This window comes from Mastomys coucha, unplaced genomic scaffold, assembly GCF_008632895.1.
Source record: "Mastomys coucha isolate ucsf_1 unplaced genomic scaffold, UCSF_Mcou_1 pScaffold23, whole genome shotgun sequence".
Lineage (NCBI taxonomy): Eukaryota > Metazoa > Chordata > Mammalia > Rodentia > Muridae > Mastomys > Mastomys coucha.
Genome location: NW_022196906.1, coordinates 59,176,151 through 59,201,381, shown reverse-complemented (window position 1 = coordinate 59,201,381; position 25,231 = coordinate 59,176,151). Strand labels below are relative to the sequence as shown.

Sequence of the window (25,231 nt, the reverse complement as noted above, 5' to 3'; positions counted from 1 at the left end):
CTGGAGAGATTTCTGGAGAGATTGAGTGGGTGGGGAGTGCCTATCCTTAACTGAAGCTGAGGGTATGAAATTCCAGCAAAAGGAATCAAGTTACAAACTTCTTCCAAGGCTAAGAAAAAAAAATCTAAAGAGTTTAATTAGTAGGTCTTCACGAAGCAGATACGTCTGAACTGAAGAGATTGACCAGTGTAGTCTTCATAGGTAAAGGTTATATGTGGTTCAACCGAAGAGCAGATATAACAAGGTTATTCTGTAATTCTGTATGAGCTAAGAATATATATATAGTCAATATGAATTAAGACTATAACAAAAAGGTAAACGAGCAGGTTCCACCGAGATTTGAACTCGGATCGCTGGATTCAGAGTCCAGAGTGCTAACCATTACACCATGGAACCAGCACAGCGGCAGGAGTGCCTTCGGGTCTCTAATGCTGACAAAACTCCGCCCCTAACCTGAAGCCACATACCAAGAGACCTGCACTTCGCTTCCCTGAATGGTGGGGTGAAGAACAAGCCAAAGGCTCCAAGGACCATTTTGGGACCGTTTTTCCTGTAAGACTTCCGAAGCCGGGTGAGAATGCGGAGTCCACTCCTGCGCATTCCACCCAGCCTAGCTCCTGGGCGGGGTGCCATTTCTCCGGAAGTGCTTTCTGTGAGGGGCTGGGGCCTTCAGGAAGTGACGCAGACAGGGCGGGGCTCTTCACCCGGTCCGGCCGCTGAAGCTCCTCGCTCGGGTTACCCCTGCAGCGACGCCCCCTGGTCCCGCCGCCGTTGCCACCGCCGCTCCCGCCCCTCAGCTCCTCGGCCGCGCCATGGGCACCCGCGACGACGAGTACGACTACCTCTTTAAAGGTGAGGCCGTGGGCCACCGATAGCCCATTCGGGGCCCGAGACACTCCCGGGGGACCCGCAGCAGGCCAGCCCTGCCCTGGTCGGAGTCCGCCTCGGCGCTTCCTTCCTGCCGCCCCGACGGGGGTCCCGCCGCTCGTCCTGGTTCCCGCGCCCTCGGGAGGCCCGTCGAGCCGCGGCGCCCCTCGCTGTGTGTCCTCCCCGATGGCTCGGTTCCTTCCCTAGGCGTCTCGAGCCCCTCCTTTTGGATGCACGCTGCTGCTCTCACATCCCCCTCTGACAGGCCCCTGCCTGGGCTAAGCACCCAGGTTGGGACACCGACCGTCTCTATGGGTTTTGGGTTTTTTTTTTTTTGTTTGTTTGTTTGTTTTGTTTTGTTTTCTCTCTTCTGTTCATTTCCCTTCCCTTCCCTCCCCGGGAGCCTTTCCTGGGCTTCGGCCAGATTCACCCGTCCCAGGGCCCCCACCCCCATCTCCGCAGACCTCGAGGTCAGTACCCTCGGACTGTCCCCTCCCTCCCCACAGACGGGCAACTCTGTGTCTGTTCTCTTCCCATAACATTGAGCGCTCCGGGGCGACCTGGCTGGTGGGAGGGAGAGAAGGGGAGGGCAAGAGGGGCTGTCCATCACTCCCGGCGTTCATGCACTTGTCGCAGTGTCCAGGCAGGCAGATGACTTCCCACCTCGCGTTTTTTTTTTTTTCCCCCTTTCCTTCTCCTGTCCCTGCCCAGCTACAACCAGATAGGGATAACTCCTTTCCTTGGCTTTCGAGAAGGGGCTGCGGATGGGTGGTGGCTGTTATCCCTGCCAGACCTGAAGGCCCAGTTCCTGAACAGGAAAGGTTGTGCGCTGCACAAATACTAGCTTATCACTGTGGACTGGTTGCTTCCTGCTGCAATACTGGGAGGATCCAACAGGAAGGGAAGAACCCTGGTTGGTCACATACCTTCCCCAAACGGTGGGAGAGGGTTGTGGTGCTAGCGTGCTCTTTTAGTGAAATCAAGAATTTATTACAGGGTGGGGGAAAATGTGGAGCCGGCGGACAGAACACGGGAGGATGTAACTAGAGACTTGCTTATTGGTTGAGTCCGCGAAGAAGCCAAAGTGAAAGGATACAGTTCTCAGTGAAAAGAGAGTACAGGAAAGAGAGAACGCTTTTTGTTCTTGAATACACTTTCACTTTTGGAGTCTTGCTCTGCTCCTGAATTAGAAGGGCTGCCATCAGTAATTTGTTGAACAAAGATCATTACCAGAGAGAAAGAAGCCTCTGCTATCGAAGCTTTACTGTGGAGGGTGGAGTTTTAAGAGTGTTAAGCGTGGTGAGTGTTCCTGATGTGCCATTGGGTGCTAAGAATAATTGACTACGTGAAGAAGCAGAGAACATTTCCAAATACTTTAGAGGAAGTCTTTGCATATTAGCTGCTGGTACACCCTTATTAGTTACTCCCCCGAATATTCGATTCAGTATCTACCCTTACTACCGTATTGGAAAGCAATATATAGATAAGAAGGCACTAAACTTTAAAAATACAACTAGGAAAGCAGGCCTTAATGGTACAGGCTTTTAAAATCCTGGCGTTTGGGAGGCAGAGGCAGGCAGTTCCAGTCCAGCCTGGTCTACAGAGTGAGTTCCAGGATAGCCAGAGTTACATAGTGAGTACTTGTCTCAAAAAACAAAACAAAACAAAACAAAACAAAACAAAAAAAAACAAACAAAACCCCAACATTAAAACAGATAAGAGACCTGGGATGTTCATTTAAGGCATCTGAGATTATGTGAAATTGCCTAAGTCTTAAGGTTTAGTCAGTCAAGGGAAGTTTATTTTTAAGTACTTTGTAATGGCAGTACCTTTTGAAGTTATTTCTCTTACTTGGTTTGGAATGCGAAGGTTGGTTATAGAAAGCTGTTTATTTTTCCTAAGCAGTTAATTTATCCTAGATTGGCTGAAGGAATGAAAGTTTAATTTTTAGATTAGACCATCCTTTGATCAATGAGAAAACATGGGGGATTTATGTTTCTTTGCCCCATGACCTTGGAAAAATTAGCTTTTTAAAAAGTATTTTTTTACTTTTTGAGATTATGATATAATTATACTATATCTCCTTGCTCAACATTTTTGAGCCTCAGTTTCCTCAATAAAGAACTAACTGTGGTACTTTTTGGGGAGTGAGATTATAAAATTGAGCTCTTGTGAGGACTCAATAAGTGGTAATAAATGAAGCTATAGTTCTTGTTAAACTTTTGAGCTATAAATCTTTTAAAAATTTAAAAAATTTTATTTACTGATTTGTGTGTGCTAATGTGTACTATAGCACATGTAAGGGTAAGAGAACAAATTTTGGTAGTCAGTTCTTTTCTTCCACACTGACAGTCTCAGGGATCCAATTCATGTCATCAGGCTTGGTAGCAAGCCTCTTTCCCCACTGAGCCACCTCACTAAACAGTAAATCTTTTTAAAGAACATGTAAATTTTTTAATAAAGAAGCACAGAACCAAGAAACTTGTGAATTATTTTGTATCTACGTGGGTTCTGCTTTTATTTCTTGTATACTTTGCTGTGTGAGACTGGGTGTTTAAAAATTCTGCTGAGAAGACTTTCCACTTTTTAGAAGTGCTACAGGATATGAGTCACTTTATTTTTTATTTCAACACTGATTACTTAGCCAATTTTTTACTTATACAATTATTTTAAAATGATTTAATTCTACAGAGATTTATTCACTAAGATGAGCTGTAGCATTTCTACTTTGGAGAAGGCTAGCCAGCACACTTAAAGTTAAGGCAGCTGGGGTTTGTACATGGAACATGAGTATGTTTATTAGCATGGAGTGGATTAGTCTACGTGGGAATGTAATACAGGCAGTGCTGTAGAGGACCATGCTAAATGATGCATTCTTGAAGGTGAATTTTTCTTAAGCATGGCTGTTTAAAACCTGTTAATCTTGTACATATACAGTGTGGTTAAGGTGCTGTGGGGCACAAGTGAGGTAGATGGGAACCAGGACAGTCAAAGTGCCACTTTCTCAACGCAGCTGGGTGCATAGTCTACCTCTCCTGGCTTTTTCTTTTGTGTCTCATTGAAGTCCAGGTGTCATGAGTCATCAACTGATCTTCAGTAGCACTGTCTTGAAGTTGCAGCTTAGTAGCTTTTCTTTAACAACTCAGATTCTGATGAATCTGGAAAAACATGTCTAGACTTCAGCCTTACTGATGCACTTTATTTTAAAGACTTGGTGAGGTTGGACTGTGAATGTGGTTGAGAATAAAAAAATCTTCCAAGCTTTTGAAAACCAGTGTGAAAATAGTGATATCAGTTGGTAAAATTTAAAGCTAATATTCTGTAAGTGAGGTGAGAAGTTAAATTTTAGTCCAGAAAATGAGCTTACTAGAGAAGTATAAAACTAAATGTGGGCTGAGCTTGGTGGCTTATGCCTGTGATTACAGTACTTGGGAGGATGAGGCAAGTGGATAGCCATGATTTTGAGGTCAGCCTGGGTTACAGGATGAGGCCATGTTTCAGAAACAAACAACAAAAACAATAGCAAAAATACTTAAATGTGGTTAGAGATAGAAACTAAATTATATATATATACATACATATATGTATATATGTATATATATATACACACATATACTCTGCTTTTACAGTATTTAACAGTTTAGTATTTGTGTTGTGTATATAAGGCATATATGTAAACAAATTAATATTAGGTATTAGGTTGAGCTCCAGTAGATGAGGCTATCTAAATTTGGGGGGGATTATATTTAGGAATTATATTGCCACCCAGTTTATAGATATTGTTATGTCCATTCAGCCTAGGATATTAGTAATGGATATATAAAAAATATACTGGAGCTTCCTTTAAATTCTTTATGCATTTATTTACTTACTTATCTATGTGACTATTTGTATGTTGAGTGTGGAGGTCAGAAGTCTGTCCTCTCTTTCTACCATCGGTTTGGCAGCAAGTGCCTTTATCTGCTGAGCCATCTTGCTTGCCCAGAAATTGATTTGATTGTTGGATATGAATACATAGTATCCCACATTTTTAAAAAACAAGGGGCTGGTGGTAAATAATAACTCAGTGATAAATCATATACTTAGCATTAGCCTTGGGTTTTTAGATCCTCATACCACTGATGTGTATGTGGGGGGAGGGAATTAAATGTTGTCATCTTAATGAAAGTATTTTGCGTTGAAATTGTTTAATTTTGAGTCTACAAACAAAGGTCCATAAGTTTTGGTTCTTTAAGAATCATTACCAATGACCAGTGAATTCTCTTTTGCTTGTTATATAATTCTATTCATCCATCCATCCATCTGGCCATTGTGCCTAAATAGATCACTTTGCTTTGGGTAGAAAAAGGAATAGCTCTCCTTATCATGTCACATTTCAGTATATTTTCTTCATCCTTACAAAACTGGAATCTTCTGTCATTTAAGATACCCTTTTCCTTTGACAAGTTGCTAGTCTTTGGAGATCAGTAACTAGTTGGTTTAACTATTTTATACTGTTAGATCATTTGTGAATTTTGAATTGTTTACAAACTATTGCTGTTTTTTAAGTAATAAATTTTTTAAGTTATTTTTTAAGTAATAAAATTAATTGGTTACATGGTGGGGGGGCAGGTTCTTCACTTAGTATGGTATAACGATTTGACCTTGATGAGATGGTAAATTTAGTCATTAGTTAAAAGTAGAGGTCAAGACATGAGCCAGAGAGCTGCAGAGATGGCTCAGCAATTATGAGTACTTGTTACTCTTGTAGAGAGAACCTAACCCCAGTTCCAGGTGACATGACAGGCATGCATGTAATGTACATATACATACATGTAGGCAAAACATTCACACGCATAAAGTAAAATAAAAAACAAAACCCCAAAATGTAAGAATGGCTAATATTTTAAAACAAAACAGAGCGTGACTTAGTACTGGAGCTTCAGTGGGAGGTGTATATACTCTTTGAAGGTGTTCCCCACCACAAGATGGTATTACCCAGGTGCCATGCTCACCTTTGCCTTTTTACTTTAGATTGTGAGTGGTTTCTGAATTACTGTTTGAAACTGGAGTGTCTGTGAATTAATTAGATGTGTTCTAATCTTTGTTTTTTCCTTCTGCACTGTTTCATACCTCAAGTGAGTACTAGTGTGTGACAGAAGTGATTCAAAGGAGATTTCCTCAGCAGATTATCCAGTCTCCTTCCTCCCAAAATCACATTTATTTAAGGATTTTTTTTTTTCGAGGGGGAGTGGGGAATGGGCTCATGCCGTGGTGTTTATGGATAGAAGTCTAAGACAATTGAAGGAATTTATTTTCTCCTTTCTCCTGGGTCCCTGGGATTGAACTCAGGTCTTTAGGCTTGACAGTAATTGCCTCTCCTGTGAACCATCTTTCAGGCCTAAGTTTCTGTATTCCTGGCGTGACTGAGGATTGCTATTCAGGGAAGGTGTAGGAAGTTTTGGCTGAAGCCCAGACTAGGTTTTTGACTGGGACCCTCTCCCTGTTCCCACCCAGGAGTTATGATCTGACCAGTTAGCCTCTTATACAAAGAATCAACAGTGAATGTATCTTATAATAAGGAGGCTCCGTTAGTGTTACTGGGATTCAGCTTCACATCTACAGTAGTGAAGTTTGGAAACCAGCCTACTAATCATTCTGTAAATTGAAAGTACATTGTTTCTGTTTTCATGACCTTGACATCATTTTCCCTAGTATCCAGTAAAAGCATTTACTGTTTGCTAGGGTACTCTCTGGTTGACTACAAAGACAGAATTATCTTCTTTGTTACATGAAGTCACTGCTGCTGGGATTTCTTGCTGAATCAGCTGATAAAGGAAGCCAGAAAGATATGCATTTGATAATGATAGTTGTTCTAGGGCTAGCTGTGTGTACTTCTGTGACAAGAAAGGTGTGCCCTCTTTCTCCTTTGGCTCGAGTGCCGTCGGCCACCTTTCTACATGCACCATCAGATCCCAGTCTTTGGAGTAGAGCATGGCTTCTTAGTCTGTGGCTTTAACCTTGCCTGTTGATTTTCTAGTCTGATGCCTAAATCGATTAGCTAGATAAAAAGTATTACTAGTCAACAGTGTTCACTAAAATACCTACAAAAACTTTTTATGCAGGGAAAAATGTTATCTGGCTCAGATTCTGTAAACCTCCAGCATTGTGGAAGCTGAGGTAAGAGAGTTTTGTGAGTTGTAGACCAACCTGGATTCCAGATTGAGACTCTCCCTTAAAACAAACAACTCAACTTGTTTTTCGGTTTCCTGTCTCGTCCAGCGCCCTCCACTACTCTTCCCCTCTCCCTGAGAGAGTGTTTCTCTGTGTAGCCCTGTCTTAGAACTTACTCCTGTAGACCATTCTGGCCTCAAACTCAGATCCATTTGCCCCTGTCTTCCGCGAGCTAGGATTAAAGGTGTGTGCCACTGGCTGGCTCTGTTTCTTTTTGTTGTTTTGTTTTGATACTGGATCTCACTTTGTAGCTCTTATTGGCCTAGAACTATATATGTAGAACAAATTGGCCTTGAACTCAGAAAGATCTGCCAACCTCTACCTTCTAAATGCAGTACACCATGAAGTGTACTTTTTTGTTTATTTTTTTTTGTTTGTTTTGTTTTGTTTTTTGAGATAGGGTTTCTCTGTGTAGCTCTGGCTGTCCTGGAACTCACTCTGTAGACCAGGCTGGCCTCAAACTTAGAAATCCGCCTGCCTCTCTGCCTCCCAAGTGCTATGAAGTGCACTTTTAAAAGAAGTATATACGGTGCCTGACTTTGAAATTTTTATGTATGTGGGTGATTTGGTCTACATAATGTCTGTTAACTTCTTGTATGTAGTACAGGCAGAGGCCAGAAAAGGGCATCAGATTCTGGAACTGAATTACAAACTGCTGTCTAGAGTTAAAGTATTATAAGCTACCTCTGATACAGGACTCAAACCTGGGTCCTCTGGAAGAACAGCCAGTGTTCATGACCATTGAGCTATCTCTCTAGCCCATGAAATCCTCCCTCTCTTTTAAAAATATTTCTTAATTATGTTTATTGGAACTCGAGAGGTGACTTAGTAGTTAAGAAGTGGCTGCTCTTGTAGAGGACCCAGTTCAGTTTGCAGTACCTATATTTGGCTGTTCACTACTGTCTGTAACTCCAGCTCTCTAATCTTCTGGCCCATATACATCACATGCATACTCATGTTTATAAACATGTAAAATTATATTCATTCACCTGTGTGAGTTCTGTAGTAGTATATATTTAATCTCAGTTGGGGGTTTCTACCCCACCTTAGATCATTTAATTCCCAGATAAAAGACATAAAATTTTTATATTTATAATAAGCCTTTAATAAACCAGAACTGGTCCAATATCTACCCTCTATGCTATTAAAATCTACTTCCCTGTCAATAACCTTGAGTGATAACCTGCCATGTTCCATCTGAGCAGCTCTTAACTCCAGTTGATCAGCCCGCATGGCCATGTTTTCATGATTCACCTATCCCGTGGCATGTTCTCTCTCCTAGTGGTCTCTTCTCAGACCCCCCAAGCCTTGGGGCATCTTTATTAACCAATCAGGAATAACTTGAGTGGCAAGGTTCCATAGCATTGTTTGGGTCTATACGTCGTTCCTGGGGGCAACCAGGGCCAGTATTTACTATTATAATACATAGCAATAGACCAAACCTCAGCTGAGTTCTAAGTACAAGTGGAGATCAGGGCAACTTTTGGCGTAGGCTCTTTTCCACTGTGTGGGTCCTGGAGATGGAACTCTGTAGTCCTCAGGTTTGGTGGCAAGTGCCTTTACTTGCTAAGTCATCTCACCAGCTCTATTTGAAGAGTTTCAAAGTATAGTAACACTTGAGATGAGAATCGCAGGAAGTAAGTATAATCAAAATTTGTCTTGAAAAAAAAATTAAGTCGTAAGTGAAAGTGTTTGCCCTCCTTGCTTTGGCTTTGACTCAGGATGTCAGAATTGTTAACTTCTTAGGGCTCCTGTTTGTCTGTGGTGAGGTGGGGTGCCCTCGTGCTTTCTGCCAGTCTGAACTGCAACTATTAAAGATGATTATAGTTTCTATGAGCAGAGCAGCAAAGCTTGTAAGTCTCGTGCCTCATGTTTTAAATGTATTTCAGCTCTCTCTCACACCCAGTCTTTAAAGACAGTAGTAGGATGGACATACCTTCCTACTCCATGCACAGACATCTTTTGTTTGATGTCTAACACGTGAAAATCACAAGTCGATATTTATTTTTCAGAATGCTTTCTAAGGTAGTGAGGTTGGTATAAGTTAAAGGTAATTGGTGTTTGCATCGATGGCTACAGTATTCTATGATAAAAATTGCAAAATTGAATTTTTAAGGGCTGGGGATATAGCTCAGTTTGTCAGGTGTTTACCTGCCTTACATGAGTAGGGCACTGGGTGTGAGGAATAGGAAAAAAAGAGGGGGATGTTTTTTAGATTGGGTGCTATATCTGATCTCCGCTAAGTAGATTATGTGCAAAAGTCATTATGCAGACAGAAATAGATTACGAAGAGTAAGTGATTGGTTTTAATTGATTGGTCATGGATGTAAACTATTCAGTACTATGCTTCTGTCTCTTTAAAAAAATCTTTGGTTGTATTTGTTTTGAAGCCAGACACCCTCCTGTTAAGCATGTTGGTATTCTGAATGTGCTTGCCTTCATCCAGCTTATATTATTTTATTTTTTTGTCTTTTTAGTTGTCCTTATTGGAGATTCTGGTGTTGGAAAGAGTAACCTCCTGTCTCGATTTACTCGGAATGAGTTTAATCTGGAAAGCAAGAGTACCATTGGAGTAGAGTTTGCAACAAGGAGCATCCAGGTTGATGGGAAAACAATAAAGGCACAGATATGGGACACAGCAGGGCAGGAGCGGTACAGGGCTATAACGTCTGCGTAAGTTCTTGGTTTTCAGTTCTGGAATAGGTTGGTATCAAGTGAATTGCTGACTTTAGGTATTAAGAAGGAACAGTAGTCCTCCCTTAACCTTGCAAGGTGTTCCAAGACCTTCCTTCAATGCCTACAGCCACGGATTGTACGGAACCCTATATGTTTCTTTCTCTTAAAATTCATTTTATTTTTATCCATGTTTTGCCTGCATATGTGTATGTGTACCATGTTCATGCTTAGTACATATGGAGGTAAGAAGATGGTATCAGATCCATTGAAAGTATAGTTACAGATGGTTGTGAACTACTATGTGGGTGCTAGAAAACAAAACTGGGTCCCCTACAACAGCAGCAAGTACTCTTCACTGCTGAGCCATCTTTCTAGCATCCTGTATCTTTTCTCTTAATAGACCTTTTTCTTTGTCATGTCATAATTGCTTTTGGGAACCATTATTAAATAAACTAAGGGTTACTTGAACACAGAAAACACCGTAAATAATGGGAGGGCTACCAAGTGACTTTAACAGGCAGGTAGTTTATATAGTGTGGGTACATTGGACAAAAGTCATGTGCTGGCCTGAATGAAGGTGAACACTGAGGAGTTTTGTCAAGATACTTAAAATGGTGGCAATTTAAAGCTTATGAATTCATAAGGTAGGACCTCACAAGGGTGAGAACCAACATCCAAGGTTGTCCTCTGTTCTCTATCCACATAGCAATAATATGTACACATACACACTAACATACACGCCCTCTGCTCTCTCTCATATACTCATCCATAGGAATGCACACAAATACACACACAAAGAGATTTTTAAAGTTATTTATTATTTTCCATTTAATATTTTTGTGCTGTGGATGACTAAGTATAAAACCTCATATAAGGGTTGACTACTATCTATCATATCTGGGTGTATATATCTAGTGTTTATGGGTTGAGACCTGGTTTCACTTTGTAGCATGGTACTCATTATGTAGCCCAGACAGGCTTCAGACCTCCAGCACCCAGGACAGTTATGTGTCACCACCCCTCATGTGATATTAGGAATTTTCAGAAATTTATTTTCAAGCTTGTAGTGTTATTTTTAAAAATCTCTTTGTGTGTGTATTTGTGTGTGTTCCCATGGATGAGTTCATGAGAGAGAGTAGAGGGTGTGTATGTTAGTGTATATGTGTACATATTATTGCTGTGTGGATAGAGGACAGAGGACAACCTTGGATGTTGGTCCTCACCCTTGTGAAGTCCTACCTTGTTTGAGATAGGCAGTATTTGTTCAGTGCTGTTTATATCAGGATACTTGGCCTGAAAACTTCTAGGATTCTCCTGTTTCAGACCCCTACTCCCATCCCCAACCCCAACTCCCTCATATCACAGTAGGAGGACCAGGATTACTGAGTGTTACCATGTCAGCTTTTACATGGGTTCTGGGGATTTTTTAACACCCAAGCAGATCTTCATGTTGGATGGCAAGTGCTTTACCCACTGAGCCATCTCTCCAGCCCATCATGTTTTGGGTTCTTTATGGTGTTCATTTCTACTTTGTGATTGTCTTCTGATAGTTACATGTTTCTGTTTGCAGATACTATCGTGGAGCAGTAGGTGCTTTATTGGTTTATGACATTGCTAAGCATCTCACATATGAAAATGTAGAGCGATGGCTGAAAGAACTGAGAGATCATGCTGATAGTAACATTGTTATCATGCTTGTGGGCAATAAGAGTGATTTACGTCATCTCAGGGCAGTTCCTACAGATGAAGCAAGAGCTTTTGCAGGTTAGTAATATAAACTCCACAATATTACAGTGCTTCTGCATTTCTCTATTTGAACATTACACCTCTCTTCTTTAGTAATGTTCTATGTGAGTCTGAAAAGTAGTATGTCAAGGAGTGTTGAAGACTGACAAGGATACACCTACTTAAAAGCTGAGTACTTTGCGCTTCATATAGGATCTGCTTATTCTAGCTGCCCTTCTGGTAGGGGAAACTTTCAGAAGAAAGCAGCAGTGCTTCGGCTAGGAAGTCATGATGTTGTATTAGTGAAAGTATTGTGAGTATTTTCCTCTAACTTTTAAAATTTTCAAATAGAACAAAATTCTAAGTGAATGTTTCTAGCTATGTAGTTGCTAGGGAGGATAGTTAGGAGTGGGATGTTTGATAAGTTTATTACATTTTGAATAGTTTCATTCATTATTATTGGTGGTATTTATATGCAGAAGTACTTAGAAAGTAGCGAAATTTTCTTACTGTTACTTTTAACTTACTGAAGTAAAAGTAAAATAGTGTTTGTATATTTCAACAGAAGTTGGTGTCATTTAGGGCTTTTTTGTATTTGAAATACTTTTTCATGTTGCCCAGGCTAGTCTTGAATTCTTGGCCATGCTGAGCTAGGTTTTAGTCTTTTATCTTCCCCTTTGTGATTGTAAGCTTATCACCTCCTCTGTTTTAAAACTTGGAGAAAGCTGGGTAGTGGTGGTGCTGCATGCCTTTAATCCCAGCCCTCTCGAGACAGAGGCAGGCAGATCTCTGGCAGGCCAGCCTAATATACAAAGGAGTTCTAGGACAGCCAAGGCTACACAAAGAAGTCCTGTCTTGAAAAAACAAAAAACCACCTTGTGGAAAGTTGGGGAGGCAGGTCTGTGGTAGAAGGCTTGCCTAGCATTGCTGAGGCCCTGGTTAGATCACCAGCCATCAGCACTGTTAAACAGCAATCAACATTTACCAGTCTGAAAATTTTGTTTCTCTTTACAGAGAAGAATGGTCTGTCGTTCATTGAGACATCTGCTCTAGATTCTACAAATGTTGAAGCTGCTTTTCAGACAATTCTAACAGGTGAGAACTGTGTTTTCAGTTACACCAGTGGGAACTGGAGTTTTAGGAAGTGAATTAAACAAATAGGAAACTGTTATGCCACCTGAAAATGACTGTCATTAGAGCAACTGTAGCATAAGTTCCTTGATGTGCAGTTACAATTCTTGCACGTTGCACTTCAGTCATATGAATTCATCTGGGGAAAAATTCTTTGAAAGTAATTTGTTCATTTACTTGTGTTCAGGCCATGTAGTCCATACTTCATAGTCAAAGGGACAGAGTTATATGTTCTTATGTATGCTCTTCTCTTTTTAAAATGTACTTTCATAAGGTAAATACTGAGACTCTGACTATAGAAAGATATAAATACCCTTTGAAGTTAGAAAAAATTTGACTGGAGAGGTGGCTTGGCATTTAAGGGTACTTTCAGTTCTTCCCAAGCACACCCGAGTTGTGTTCCTAGCACCCATGTGGGGTGGCTTACAATTGCCTATAGCTCTAGCTTCTGAGATCCCGATGCTGGTACCTGTGCACATGTGAAAGACACACATGCACACATAAAAATCTTAAAAAGAAATTTGAAAAACCTAGGAAAATTACATCAAAAATTTTAAGTGAAAAAAAGAAAGCACGGATACTTCTTCTGAGATAACAGCAGGAGTGGGTTCCTTGTAAGCAGAGCCAGCCCAGCCTGCATGTGGAGAGGTTTAAATGAGTGCATGGACAGGGAGGGACACAATCAGCCCAGCTTGCATGTCGTTGGAGAGGTTTAAATGAGTGCATGGAGAGGAACAAAGTTCATGCTAGTTTGGAATGTGAATAACCAGGTCAGCTTCTTGGAAAAGAAGACATTTTATTTCTTCAGACTCATGTCTACTTTGGCTTTATTAGGATAATCAAATTATCAGTACATTAATCTACTAGGAAGTACTTTCATAGATTGTTTTTCAATAAATCTAAATTATATGTTAAAGAACTTATGAATTAGGATCTAATCAATACATAGAAGAGTCTTATGTGGTGTTTTGATAAATTGATATGTGGAATTGTTTAGTTTCCTATTGCAGTGTAATAAGTTTTAATGCTATATGTAGCACTTGTGTTAGAGATGACCAGAATTTTAACTTTTAGAGTACTCTTTTATTGTTTAAAAGAAAAAGTATGTGTAATAAGCTTAGGGACTTAGATCATGGAGTTGAACGCCTAATTCTTCCACTTATTTTTGGAGCTATAATCTTGAGCAAGTTACTTACTCCTTGAAAGGCTTTAATTTCTTCATCTGTAAAATTTGGATATATGTTGGGTTGGAGAAATGGCTCAGCAGTTGGGAGTACATATTTTTCAGAGGACTGGAGTGTGATTCCCAGTACTCATGCCAGGCTGCTTATAACCACCTATAACTCCAGCTCCAGGGGCTCTAACACCCTCTTCTGGCATCCACGTATACATGAGAACAAACACATAGATATCCACACATAAACACATAATTTAAAATAAAAATAGTTTCTGATACATTTTGGTTAGTTACGAGGGAGTTTGTACTTTTAAATTACCGGAGTATGATTTGATATGCATGATTTAACTTGTTATTGCTTATTAGGGGTTTTTGTTGTTGTTTGTTTGTTTGTTTTATCTTTATTCTGCAGAAAAGAATGAACTGTCACTGATACTTCAGTAATTCCCCCAAAAATATGAGTTAATGCCTGTCAAGGGCTTAGCTCTCCCTGGTACATAGCAAACATTTGATAAATCAGTACTTAAGTAGCAATTAAGGAAAAACAAAATGTTAAAATACATGGAAAAAACCCCAACATTTTAAAATAATATAAATATTGGTGATTTGTATGTATTTTATTTAAAAAATATTTTTGGTTGGTTTGATTTGAGTTTTAGTTGGGGTTCTATTGCTGCAATGTAACATTGTGGCCAAAAAGCAAGTTGGGGAGGAAGAGTTTTATTTAGTGTACACTTCAGATCATAATCCATCATTGGAGGAGGTCAGGGCGGGAACTCAGGCTTGGAACCTAGAGGCAGGTCTGATGCAGAAGCCACAGAGGGCTTCTGCTTGCTGGCTTGCTTCACATAGCTTACTCAGCCTGCTTATTTATAGAACCCAGGACCACCAGCCCAGGGATGGCACCACCCACAATAGGCTGGGCCTTCCTCCATTGATCACTAATTCAAAAATGCCTTACAGAGGCATTTTTCTCAACTTAAGTCTCCTTCCTTTGATTATTCTAGCTTATGTTACATTGACACAGAAAACCAGCCAGTACACTTTAGCTTAGTTTTGTTTTGTTTTGTTTTGTTTTGTTTTGAGACAGGGTTTTTCTGTGTATTCCTGGTTGTCCTACAACTTGCTCTGTAGACCAGGCTGGCCTAGAACTCAGAGATCTACCTGCTTCTGCCTCTGGAATGCTGAGATGAAAGGCATGTACCACCATTGTCAGCATAAAATTGTTTTTGTTATCTGAAGAATAGTTACTACATCTGGAGAGGAATAGACAGTTTATGGCACTGGCAGCTTTTTAAAAGAATCTGTTCTGAGTGATCTTGCTGCAGATAGTTATAAGCTTGCAATATTTTATTGAATATGCAATATGCCTACAAGTCCTACTTTTTGTTTTCCACTATGTAGGCCAGGCCAGGCTTGAACATTCAAAGACCCACCTGCCTCTGCTTTGGAGGTGCTGAAAATAAAAGCATGTGCTATACCTGGCCTAATTTTTATTTTTTTTTTGAATCACATTTTATTTATTCATTTATATAAAGTATGGGGTTATAGTGTTTATAGTGTGGTAGCCAAAGGACAGTACCTTTTAGCATGTGGTCATGGGGCAAGTACTCAGGTCATCAGGCCTGGTGGCAGGTTCCTTATCCACTGAGCCAAAATGTAAAATGATTGGAAATGTTTTGCAGGAGCTCCACACTTTGTTTCTATCTGAGTTGTCTGGTGGTGCTTTTAGAAGTGGTTTACTAGTGCTGAGGCAGACTGACAGATTGCTTCAGCCTTGCCTTTCAGTGCAGCTTTGGTTTTTCCACCTCAGGTTCTTCAGGAGTTGGGTGGGGGAGGGGCAAACTGTTAGGGATCCAACTCTGTCTTTTTTTTAAAAAATTTTTTTTAAAGATTTATTTTATGCATGAGTACACAACTATTGCTCTCTTCAGACACACCAGAAGAGGTTACCAGACCTCATTACAGATGGTAGTGAGCCACCATGTGGTTGCTAGGAATTGAACTCAAGACTTCTGGAAGAGCAGTTGATGCTCTTAACCGCTGAGCCATCTCTCCAGCCACCAACTCTGTCTTGAGCATGTCAGGCAAGCACTGTCCCAGCTGAGTTTCATCCCTAAGAGATGTTTTTAATCACTGTTTTGCGTACCCTCTTTTCATTTTAACTTTATATTTTGTCAATTTCAGGGTTGATTAGATCTTACAGTAATAGTATAAAGAATTTGTGAGTACCTTAATACCCCATTTTCTTAAGTATTAGTGCCTTTTTCCTTTCCATTTACCTTTCCCTTCTCAGTGAAGACACACCACACACACACACACACACACACACACACACACACACACACACACACACTTATTCAAGTAAGTACTGTGTATACTACCCTTTACCCCTAAGCCTTTTTTGTTGTTGTTGCATATTTACTAGAAACAATTACTTTCATAACCATAACACAGTAATTTCAATCAATAGTATGATAATAGCACATCAGTCTAGCTACAAACCTTACTCAGATTTTGCCAGTAGTTCCAATTAATTTTAAAAAAAAAGCTTAGGATCATATCATATGTGACATTCAGCTGTCTTGTCACTGCTTGACAGTAGTTCCTTTAATTTTCCTTTTTCATCAACCTTAGTATTTTTGAGAGGTACAGGCCAGTTGTCATTTCTCAGATTGAGTTTATTCAGTGTTTCTTTATGATGAAACGCAAGTGTACAACTTGTGGCCTGAACACCATAAAGGTGGTTCAGCTTAACATTTAAAAGAGTCATGATAATGAGTTTGTCTTATTTACTGATAGTTCTAACTTAGAACTTCAGTTCAAGTGCTTTTAGCCAGACTCCTCCATGTAATTAGTAAATTCAAGGTAAATTTCTAAATTGAAAACTAAACTCTTAATTCTATGGCTGAAATAATTTTAATTAATGTAACACACTGCTTCTTTAAAAACAAAGCTAAAACCAATTTGGTGGTACACATCTGTAATCCTGGTACTTGGGAGGTTGTATGTGCCTGGACCATATAACAGATCCTGTCTCAAAATAAATAAAAATGAAGGGGCTACAAGTTGCCAGGTATTAGCTTGATGAGAATATTGAGAATTGTTAAGAGTTTTTATATTACATTTTAGCTTGTTTCTATGTGCATGTATGAGTATATGTATGTGCTCGCAAGAGTGGAAGTCAGAGGACAGATGCAGGAGGCAGTTAACTTCTACCATATGGGTCCCAGGGATGAAATGTGGGTCACTTTTTACTCACTTTGAGTCTGTTTTCACTAGGGGTAATAGTAGCTTGGTTCTCACTTGCTGCAGAAAATGTAGGACTATCTCAAATGGGAATCTTTTTTGACCTTCAAGCAATGTACATGATGAATGGGAGGTTTGAAAAGTTCAATCAGTAAGAAGCTTCTGTAGCCGGGCGGTGGTGGCGCACGCCTTTAATCCCAGCACTTGGGAGTCAGGCAGGCGGATTTCTGAGTTCAAGACCACCTGGTCTACACAGTGAGTTCCAGGACAGCCAGGGCTATACAGAGAAACCCTGTCTCAAAAAAAAGGGGGGGAAGGGGGTGAAGCTTCTGTAGAGGCTGGCATGGAATTATCCAGGCTACTAGGTTTTAAAAACTTTGGAGGAATTAAAGATTTTTAAATTTTTATTTTATTTCGTGTATGTATGCTTGAGTATATAGAAGTGTACCACATGTCTGAGGAGATCTAAAGAGGTTGTCAGATCCCCTGGAACTGCAGTTAAAAGTGACTTGAGCTGCCCGTGGGTGCCAGAGCAGCCAGTCATCTTAACACCCGAGCCATCTCCCTAGCACCTGTGGAACTAATAAATTATAACCTTCTTGTTCTTTAATTTGCAGTTGTGTGTAATCTCCTTAGAATTATTTTGCCAGCCAATCCACAATTCAGGTAGAGTAGAAAAATAAACTTCATGTCTTTGGAGCTTTGCCTTATATTTAAAACTATAATATATTAGTATTTTACTTCATGTCTAGATCTCCTATAAGAGATTGTGTTGGAAGAATAGATAAGGCAGGATTGCTTTGTTTCTAATTGTTCCTAATCTTGGGCATTTTGAAAAAGGACTGCAGGGGAATTAACTGACTACATTCATTTGGTTCTAAAGGAGAACAGGTCCTTGAGAGTGAAATGAGGTACCTGCTTCTGACTTAGCACTTTACTGCCCCTCCCCCATGCTGAAGTAACCCTTTATAATCAGATCCCTACTGAACAGTTTATGCTTGCTTTTTTTTTTTTTTTTTTTTTTGGTTTTTCGAGACAGGGTTTCTCTGTAGCCGTGGCTGTCCTGGAACTCACTCTGTAGACTAGGCTGGCCTCGAACTCAGAAATCTGCCTGCCTCTGCCTCCCAAGTGCTGGGATTAAAGGCGTGCGCCACCACCACCTGGCGCTTGCTATTTTCTTATCAAAGAAAATGACACACACAAGAGACTTAAGTACATTAGTTGTGGAGCTCTTTAGAACTGTTTAGACCTGAAAAAATATTTTTCTAATTCCTTTTGTTTATTGCCTTGTTGGTGTTTTTCAAAAGTGGATACATTTTTGGTGACAGGAGAAAGCACAGCAGCTGCACCGTTTCTAGAAGAATGCAGCACTTGTAGACTGTCGCACAACAGTGCTCAAGTTCCCTGCTTTGTAATGAGATCCCTTTAATTATTTACCTCTCTCTCCTCTGAGAAGTCTTTGGCTCTCTTCCAGTGTTGCATGCATTCGGAATTTATAGAGGAGTTTCTGGTCTTTTGGATTTGTTTTCCTAACTTAATCTTTAGAACAACTTGTAAAGAAGTTAAAATTTAACGGGGATCACATATATAATGTTTTTCTTTTCAGAAAGACGATCTATCCAGTTAGGTATTAATGGACAACATAAAGAGTGAATGGTTTAGTTTAACCACAAGTTGATGATTATCATTATTCCTTAGTCACGAGCCTCAGTCAGGGAACTTGTCTTCTTTGCCCTGGACACATTCCCATTCCATTCTTTTCTATTTTCGTTTCCCTCCCTCCCTCCCTTCCTCTTTCACCCTCATCCCTATCTTCCCTTCTTTGAGATAGTGTATCACTGTGTAGCTCTGGCTGTCTAGAGCCTACTCTGTATACCTATACCAGGTTGGCCTCAAACTCATAGAGATCCACCTACCTCAGCCTCTCAAGTGCTGAGATTAAAGGTGTGTGCCATCACATTTTTTTTTTCTTTTAAGACAAATTTTTAAATATTTATTTTCTGTAGTGGTGAGGCTCAGTGAGTGCCACAGTGTGAGAGTGAAGGTCAGAAGTCAACTTGCAGGAGGTAGGCAAGGCTCCTTTTACCAGGTAGATTCTGGGGATTATGCTCAGCAAGTTGTCAGGATTGGAGAAAGGTGCCTTTATTCATTGAGCACCTCACTGGCCATCCCTATCGTCTCCCCAAAGAAAGACCTAACAACACCATATCCTTTGTGTTCTTGATTTTAAACTTTAATCAATAGCTTGTCTGTATTGTATTCTTTCTCTACTGATGCTTCTTCACCTTTGAACCTCTACCATCCTTCTCAGACAAATGAGTGTTTTTGTTAGTTCATCTATTAATGTGCGTGTGTGTGCTCATGAGAGAGTGTGCACATGCTCCCTGAATGTGTGCTTCATGTGTGTGGGTGATGGAAGAGGTCAGATGCCCTTAGAGCTTGACTTAAGACCAGTTGCAAACCACCTGCTGGTAATTGAACTCAGATTTTCTGGAAGACTAGCAGGTTCTCTTCAGCACTGAGCCATGTCTCCAGCCCCACTTGTTAAGTTACTGTTGTTCTACCTTAGGGAAATTGGTTTTTTAATTTATTGAAATTATTTTTAATTTATGTGTATGAATGCTTTCATTTATGGATGTGTGTGTACCACATAATATGCCTAGTGCTCATGGAGGCTAGAAGGCATTGAATCTGTGGAACTGCAGTTATGGTAAGCCATCATTTGGGCACTGAGAACCAAACCAGGTCCTATAAGAGCAGTAAGTATTCCCAGTTGCTGTGTCATCTCCTCAGTACTAAGAAACTGATTTATCCCTGGTTGTGTGGCTTCCCACTCACCTAGAAGAGAATGAATAGCTCATACTAGCCTAGTTTGGTAATGACCATCAGTGTCTGTTCCTGACCTGTGACCTTATTTATTAGTTTGAAATAAATCTCATATTAAGTCATTTCATCTGTGAATATTTCAGAATATATACCTAAAAAATTGGGACTTAAGTTCATAACACACAGCCACTAAGAAATTCATAATAATTCCTTATTGCCATTTGTTATCTAAACAATATTAAACAGATATGACCTTTTGAAAATGAACAGTTTAAATGAACAGTTTTAAATGAACAGCTTTGGCTGTCCTAGAACTCAATATTTGACTAGGTTGGCTTCAAACTCAGAGATCTGCTGCATGCCTCTGCATTCCCTCAACCCTGCAACTGAGTGCTGGTATTAAAGGCATGTACCACTGTGTCCAGCTTTTTTGGAACATTTTAACCATGTAACTAACTATTTATTTATTACATTATAATTTTAACATCTCATGAACACGCATGTTCCTACATAGTCACATTATAGGTCTAAAAATTAACTACATCTGTAGTATTTCTAATGAGCAGCTCTTATTCAGATTTTTCCAAGTGTTAATAAATCTTATGAAATTGCCTTTTGATGTTTTAAATGACAAGGTCTCACTATATATAGCCCTGACTGGCCTGATACTTACTATGTAGATCAAGGTGTCTTTGAGCTCACAGACAGATGCCTGCCCCCATCTCCTGATTAAAGGTTGTGGCTCTCCATGCATAGCCATGGATTTTAATTCTTATTTAAATAGTTAACTACTATATTAGGTAGCAGAGATAGAAAATTTATACTTCTCTGAATCTGCATTTGTCCTTTTTCTGCTTGAGCAAATTCACCAAGAGTTGTTTTGTCAGGGACACATTGAACCTGCATAGGAGTATATTGTGTCTTTCCTAGTACATCTTACTGGAAGGCTGATTATATTTGGTTGCCTGTTTGTAGAGTTTCCCTACTTTTTGATGATATTGCTTAAGAAGGAAGACTCAGAAGGCAAGATGGAGGTCTGTGTTCTCTGTTCTTGAGAAGTGGATTGTTGTTTGATTAGGTAGTGCAGCTCAAGGCCACTTTCAGTGAATTTATTGTAGACACTGGGAGACATTCAGTGATGTTAACTTGGGCGAGTAATTCCTCAAGCATCAATTCTGTGGAACTAAAGCAACAAATAGAGCAAATAGTTTTAGTTTTTAAAAGATTAATGTTTAGTGGAGGACTACAGATAAATCTTGATACATGTCATGAAAGTAAAATAGTACAGGCATATGTTAAGATTATCTCTTTTGAATAATTAAGTATAATTTAACCTTAACCCCAGAGGTGGACAGTGGTAAACAGAGGGCTCTTTCTCTTCTGATGCTCTTCAGATTTTAATATGTTTTAATATGTGTTCTTCCCTACAGAACCTAGAAAATAGCTAGGTGTATCTGATAGTGTAGATTTGTTTCTTTACACATTGTCAGTTTGTGTGGACTTTTGTGGTGGACTAAGTATATATTTTAAAGATTTAATTCAGATCTATGCCCATAAATATGGCAGTATTTAATGCAGTTTAATTAATGGGTGAAGTTCCCCCTCTGAAATGGTGAAACCTTGTTACTACTGTAACACAAATTGTTAAAAATAATGCTTTGACTCTAGTTAATGGCTACTTGAAAATAAAACCTTGCTTTTTGAGACAAAGTCTCCGTAGCCCAGGCTGTCTTTTAAACTTGCTGTATAGCTGAGGTTGGTCCTGAACTCCTTATTCTCCTGCCTCCACCTCCCAAATGTTGGGATCACAGATGAGCACTACCGTGTTTAGCCTCAAAATAAAATGTAAATGTGTATGTTTCTGTTGTGTGTATCTTCTGTGTCTTTTACACAAAGTCTTCATGGGTTTACACACTGAGTGTTTCTATTTCTTTTGTCATTCAGAGATATACCGCATTGTTTCTCAGAAGCAAATGTCAGACAGACGTGAAAATGACATGTCTCCAAGCAACAATGTGGTTCCTATTCATGTTCCACCCACCACCGAAAACAAGCCAAAGGTGCAGTGCTGTCAGAACATCTAAGGCGTCTCTCTTCCCCTAGAAGGCTGTGTATAGTCCATTTCCCAGGTCTGAGATTTAAATATATTTGTAATTCTTGTGGTCACTTTCTGTGTTTTATTACTCCCTTACACTTAAGAATCTTCCCATGTCTTAAGTCTTTGATTTGGCTTTATAAAATCCTCAACTTTGTCCTGAATGACTGCAGTTCTTTTTCATGCTATGGCTTCTCTAGCCTTAGTTTAATAAACTGAATGTTTGAAGTCCTCAGTTATTGTTTACTCTTCATCATGGAAGCCTGTCACTGTAGGACAGAACAGAACTCGATCACTTGAAGTTCAGACCTATTGGTCCTGATCAGATCTAAGACAACCTTAGAAATAAGCTATTGTTTTGCCACAGAGGCGCTCGAGGCGCTTGTAAGACACTCTTCTCAATACAGTACATATTTTGACGAATCTAAGGATTGCCCTGTAAACAGAACAGAACAGCATTTTGAGAGCTTGAAGATTTTCCATTGTGGAAGTCAGTTTCTAAAATGCCTTAATAGGTCTATGTTGTAAATTTTTTCCTTAGTTTTTGTAAGCATCAAAGATGATGGGGATTCTTTTTTGTTGTTGTTGTTTTTCTGGAAAAGAATTAATAAACACAAAGGACTGTTATGGTTCACATAGGGCGTGGTTATGTGGTCAAAGTTACCCTGCTGCCTGGTAGGCTAGTGGACTTCTGTCTGAGGTGTCTCTGTTGCAGTGATCGGCAGCCAGAGTAGCTTAACCAGTCTCATTTCCTAGCAGTAGATTGTGTGGTATTTTTATTGCTCGTGCAATAACTAGCTTAATGCTGGTAATATCACATTTTGAATTGTTAATTTTGTTTTTAAACTTGTCTAGTAAGTGAAATGCAGCCTAATTTTATCACCATACTCACCAACCAGCATGGCTAATTATTTTAACAATGCTTATATTTGAGTTCTGCAGTGTGTAATGGAATATAGTTCAATTAATCCTTTGGTTTTAGTATGTCTAAAGAATACAGTGAGAAGTTAATTTATGCTCAAATGGTACCACTTAAAGGCATGTGTTCTTTTAGTATGTAAAATGAAATAGTACCTTGAATTTAAGTAGAATGTACTTAGGCTTTGTAGGGTCCTGAAATAGATTTTTCCACTACATAATTGAAATCAATGGAACAACTAGTTTCTCATTCAGAAATGTACACACTAATACTTAGTTTTACTTCCTTGTGGATAATATTAAGCACTTACTCTGAAGTTTTCTGAAAGTTAACTGCAAAGACATTATTAAGGATGATGGGATACTTGCAAAAACTGTGTGGGCTTGTGTAGATGACTGTGTTTCATGGTTAAATCTTCTGTCTTTTGCAGTGCTCATGATGTGTGGGGAGCACGGAAGGCATTGCTGTAGTCAGTCATTTTGTTTTTCTTTTGTAGTTATTTGTTATTTTAGTGTATTGGTTATAAAGATACTGTCTATTTATAAATTGCTACTTTGTATTTTATGCATGCTCTGTATTTTGACTTTTTTTAGCTACTGATTTGGAGTATATTCTCATCCTAATAAACAGTTATAGGGGGACTATTCCAGTGTTGTCAGATTACATTTTTCTTCTGAATGCTTTGGATGTAGCCATGAAAAACTTGCTTCTGATGAGTGAGAAGATAATTCCTTGCATTGCTGAGTAAACTTGGATTGGGGGCAACAGTCAATTTAGGTAGACTTTAGATCTGCAGTTCAGTTGCACTCTTGGGGAAATATTTCTAAAAATGGTGGTGACACAGTCTACTTTTCTAACAGTGTCACTAGACACAGGAAAAGCTTCCATTTCTATTAAAATTTACAGTAGATTTATGAAATAAAACTAGGAAAAAAAATTATGTAGTGAATGAAAATGACTAAGAGTAGCATTTTTGTTTGTTTGTTTGTTTTTAAACCAAGAATATATTTAAATGCAACTTGCACATGGTGGATTTTGGGAGACCTTCAGGCAACATTAAGTATTAGAAAGTGACTTTGTTTGCATGTCAACAAAAGTCTTCTTGTTGAGTTCGATCTCAGGAGACAAACTGTCCCAAGGAAGAAACATTGCAGTTTTATTTACTTGGACAATTTTAGGCTCAAGGCAGTTCAGAAATCCTTTGGTGCTCGGTTCTCCTTTTCATTAGTTTTAACTTTAGGTGTTTTTTTTATATTCTTTTAAAAGCTAGTTAGCCATCATACCCTGTCTTTGTTATTCAGAAATGCTGTGCCTTTTCCGTAGTTGTCAGGATCTCTAGCCATTCCACTAAGTACACTAAGTAGAAGTTTTCCAACCAGTGCGGTCTCTGCCATAGGCCCTTTAAATTCTGGAGTTTGAATCATGTGTTTGAGCTAGTCTTAGTTCTTTGATTGTTAGGAAAATGAATATTTTAATTTTTGTCATTTCTGACTTGTGTTTATAAAATCCAAATGCTCCCAATGGTTTGAGCTATCGTGTTAATCTCCTTAATCTATTATAAAGAAAAAGATGTATACCATTTGGACATTTTTGACCAACATGAGAAGCAGAAAAGGTCAGGTAATTAACAATTTATTTATGTTAGTTTTCAGTTTATAGAGTTTTGTAAAATATTATTAACTAAGGAGAAAAATGGAGCATAATCCTGAAGAAAATTCAAAACTGCCAGTCATGCCTTTTATGGCAGCAAAGACAGGAGGATGTCAGTCTAAGTTCAGGGCCCACCTGGGTTGTATACCAACCTGTTGACACCTGGAGTCCTACAAAGAAACACTATCTCAAAATGAAACCAAACCAAAATAAAATGTGGCTTTTGTTGTGCAAAAGAGGACAAAGAGACAAAGGCTATGAAAGGAGCCGCTTCTGCATACTTTTAGGAGCTAGGGAAAATATCAGGCTATGCTGACCAGGTGCCAGAGAGAGAGCAACCTGAGCTTTCTCCTGCTTGAATACATCACCAATACAACAGAGTTGTCAGCCTAACTATTTTAAAGAATAGTTTTGTTCTTCTGTATTGTAGGTGGCAGTAGAATGACACAGTGTGCTAATCTCATTGAGAGAGCCTTAGCTGTGAGATCACTGTAATGAGCAGTATCCATTTTCCTGAGAGTTGGAGGATAGAGTGTTTAGAAGAATATTGTATCCCAGGCAAGCATTAGAAAATGTGCTGAGCTGGACAGTTGTAGAGCACACCTTTAATAGCAGTGTTCAGGAGGCAGAGGCAGGCAGATCTCTGCATTCAATGCCATCCTGGTCTATAGAATGAGTTCCAGGTCAGCCAGGGCTACACAGA

At 39.4% G+C, this 25,231-nt stretch overlaps 1 protein-coding gene and 1 non-coding gene across 3 annotated transcripts; one reads left to right on the top strand and one right to left on the bottom strand.

The window, feature by feature from the left end:
- Nucleotides 1-324: 324 nt before the first annotated feature.
- On the bottom strand, nucleotides 325-396 carry Trnaq-cug. Its single transcript has one exon. It is a non-coding gene; the product is annotated as a tRNA-Gln (tRNA).
- A 272-nt stretch (nucleotides 397-668) lies between these two features.
- Nucleotides 669-23,519, top strand: Rab11a (RAB11A, member RAS oncogene family). 2 transcript variants are annotated; one of them, XM_031346093.1, is made up of 5 exons: nucleotides 669-852; nucleotides 9,558-9,753; nucleotides 11,327-11,520; nucleotides 12,496-12,576; nucleotides 21,809-23,519. In XM_031346093.1, exons 1-5 carry the CDS (start codon nucleotides 813-815, stop codon nucleotides 21,946-21,948), a joined length of 651 nt encoding a protein of 216 aa, XP_031201953.1. In that variant the 5' UTR covers nucleotides 669-812; the 3' UTR covers nucleotides 21,949-23,519. The 2 variants fall into 2 exon arrangements, with proteins under 2 accessions (XP_031201953.1, XP_031201954.1); XM_031346094.1 differs by lacking the exon at nucleotides 669-852 and adding an exon at nucleotides 8,537-8,717.
- Nucleotides 23,520-25,231: the final 1,712 nt, after the last annotated feature.

Bases quoted from the DNA above. Each gene is read 5' to 3' on its own strand.
- Rab11a (XM_031346093.1), top strand. From the start codon at position 813: ATGGGCACCCGCGACGACGAGTACGACTACCTCTTTAAAG. The intron at 853-9,557 runs GTGAGGCCGTGG...TTGTCTTTTTAG, and splicing joins GTACGACTACCTCTTTAAAG to TTGTCCTTATTGGAGATTCT. The intron at 9,754-11,326 runs GTAAGTTCTTGG...TTCTGTTTGCAG, and splicing joins TACAGGGCTATAACGTCTGC to ATACTATCGTGGAGCAGTAG.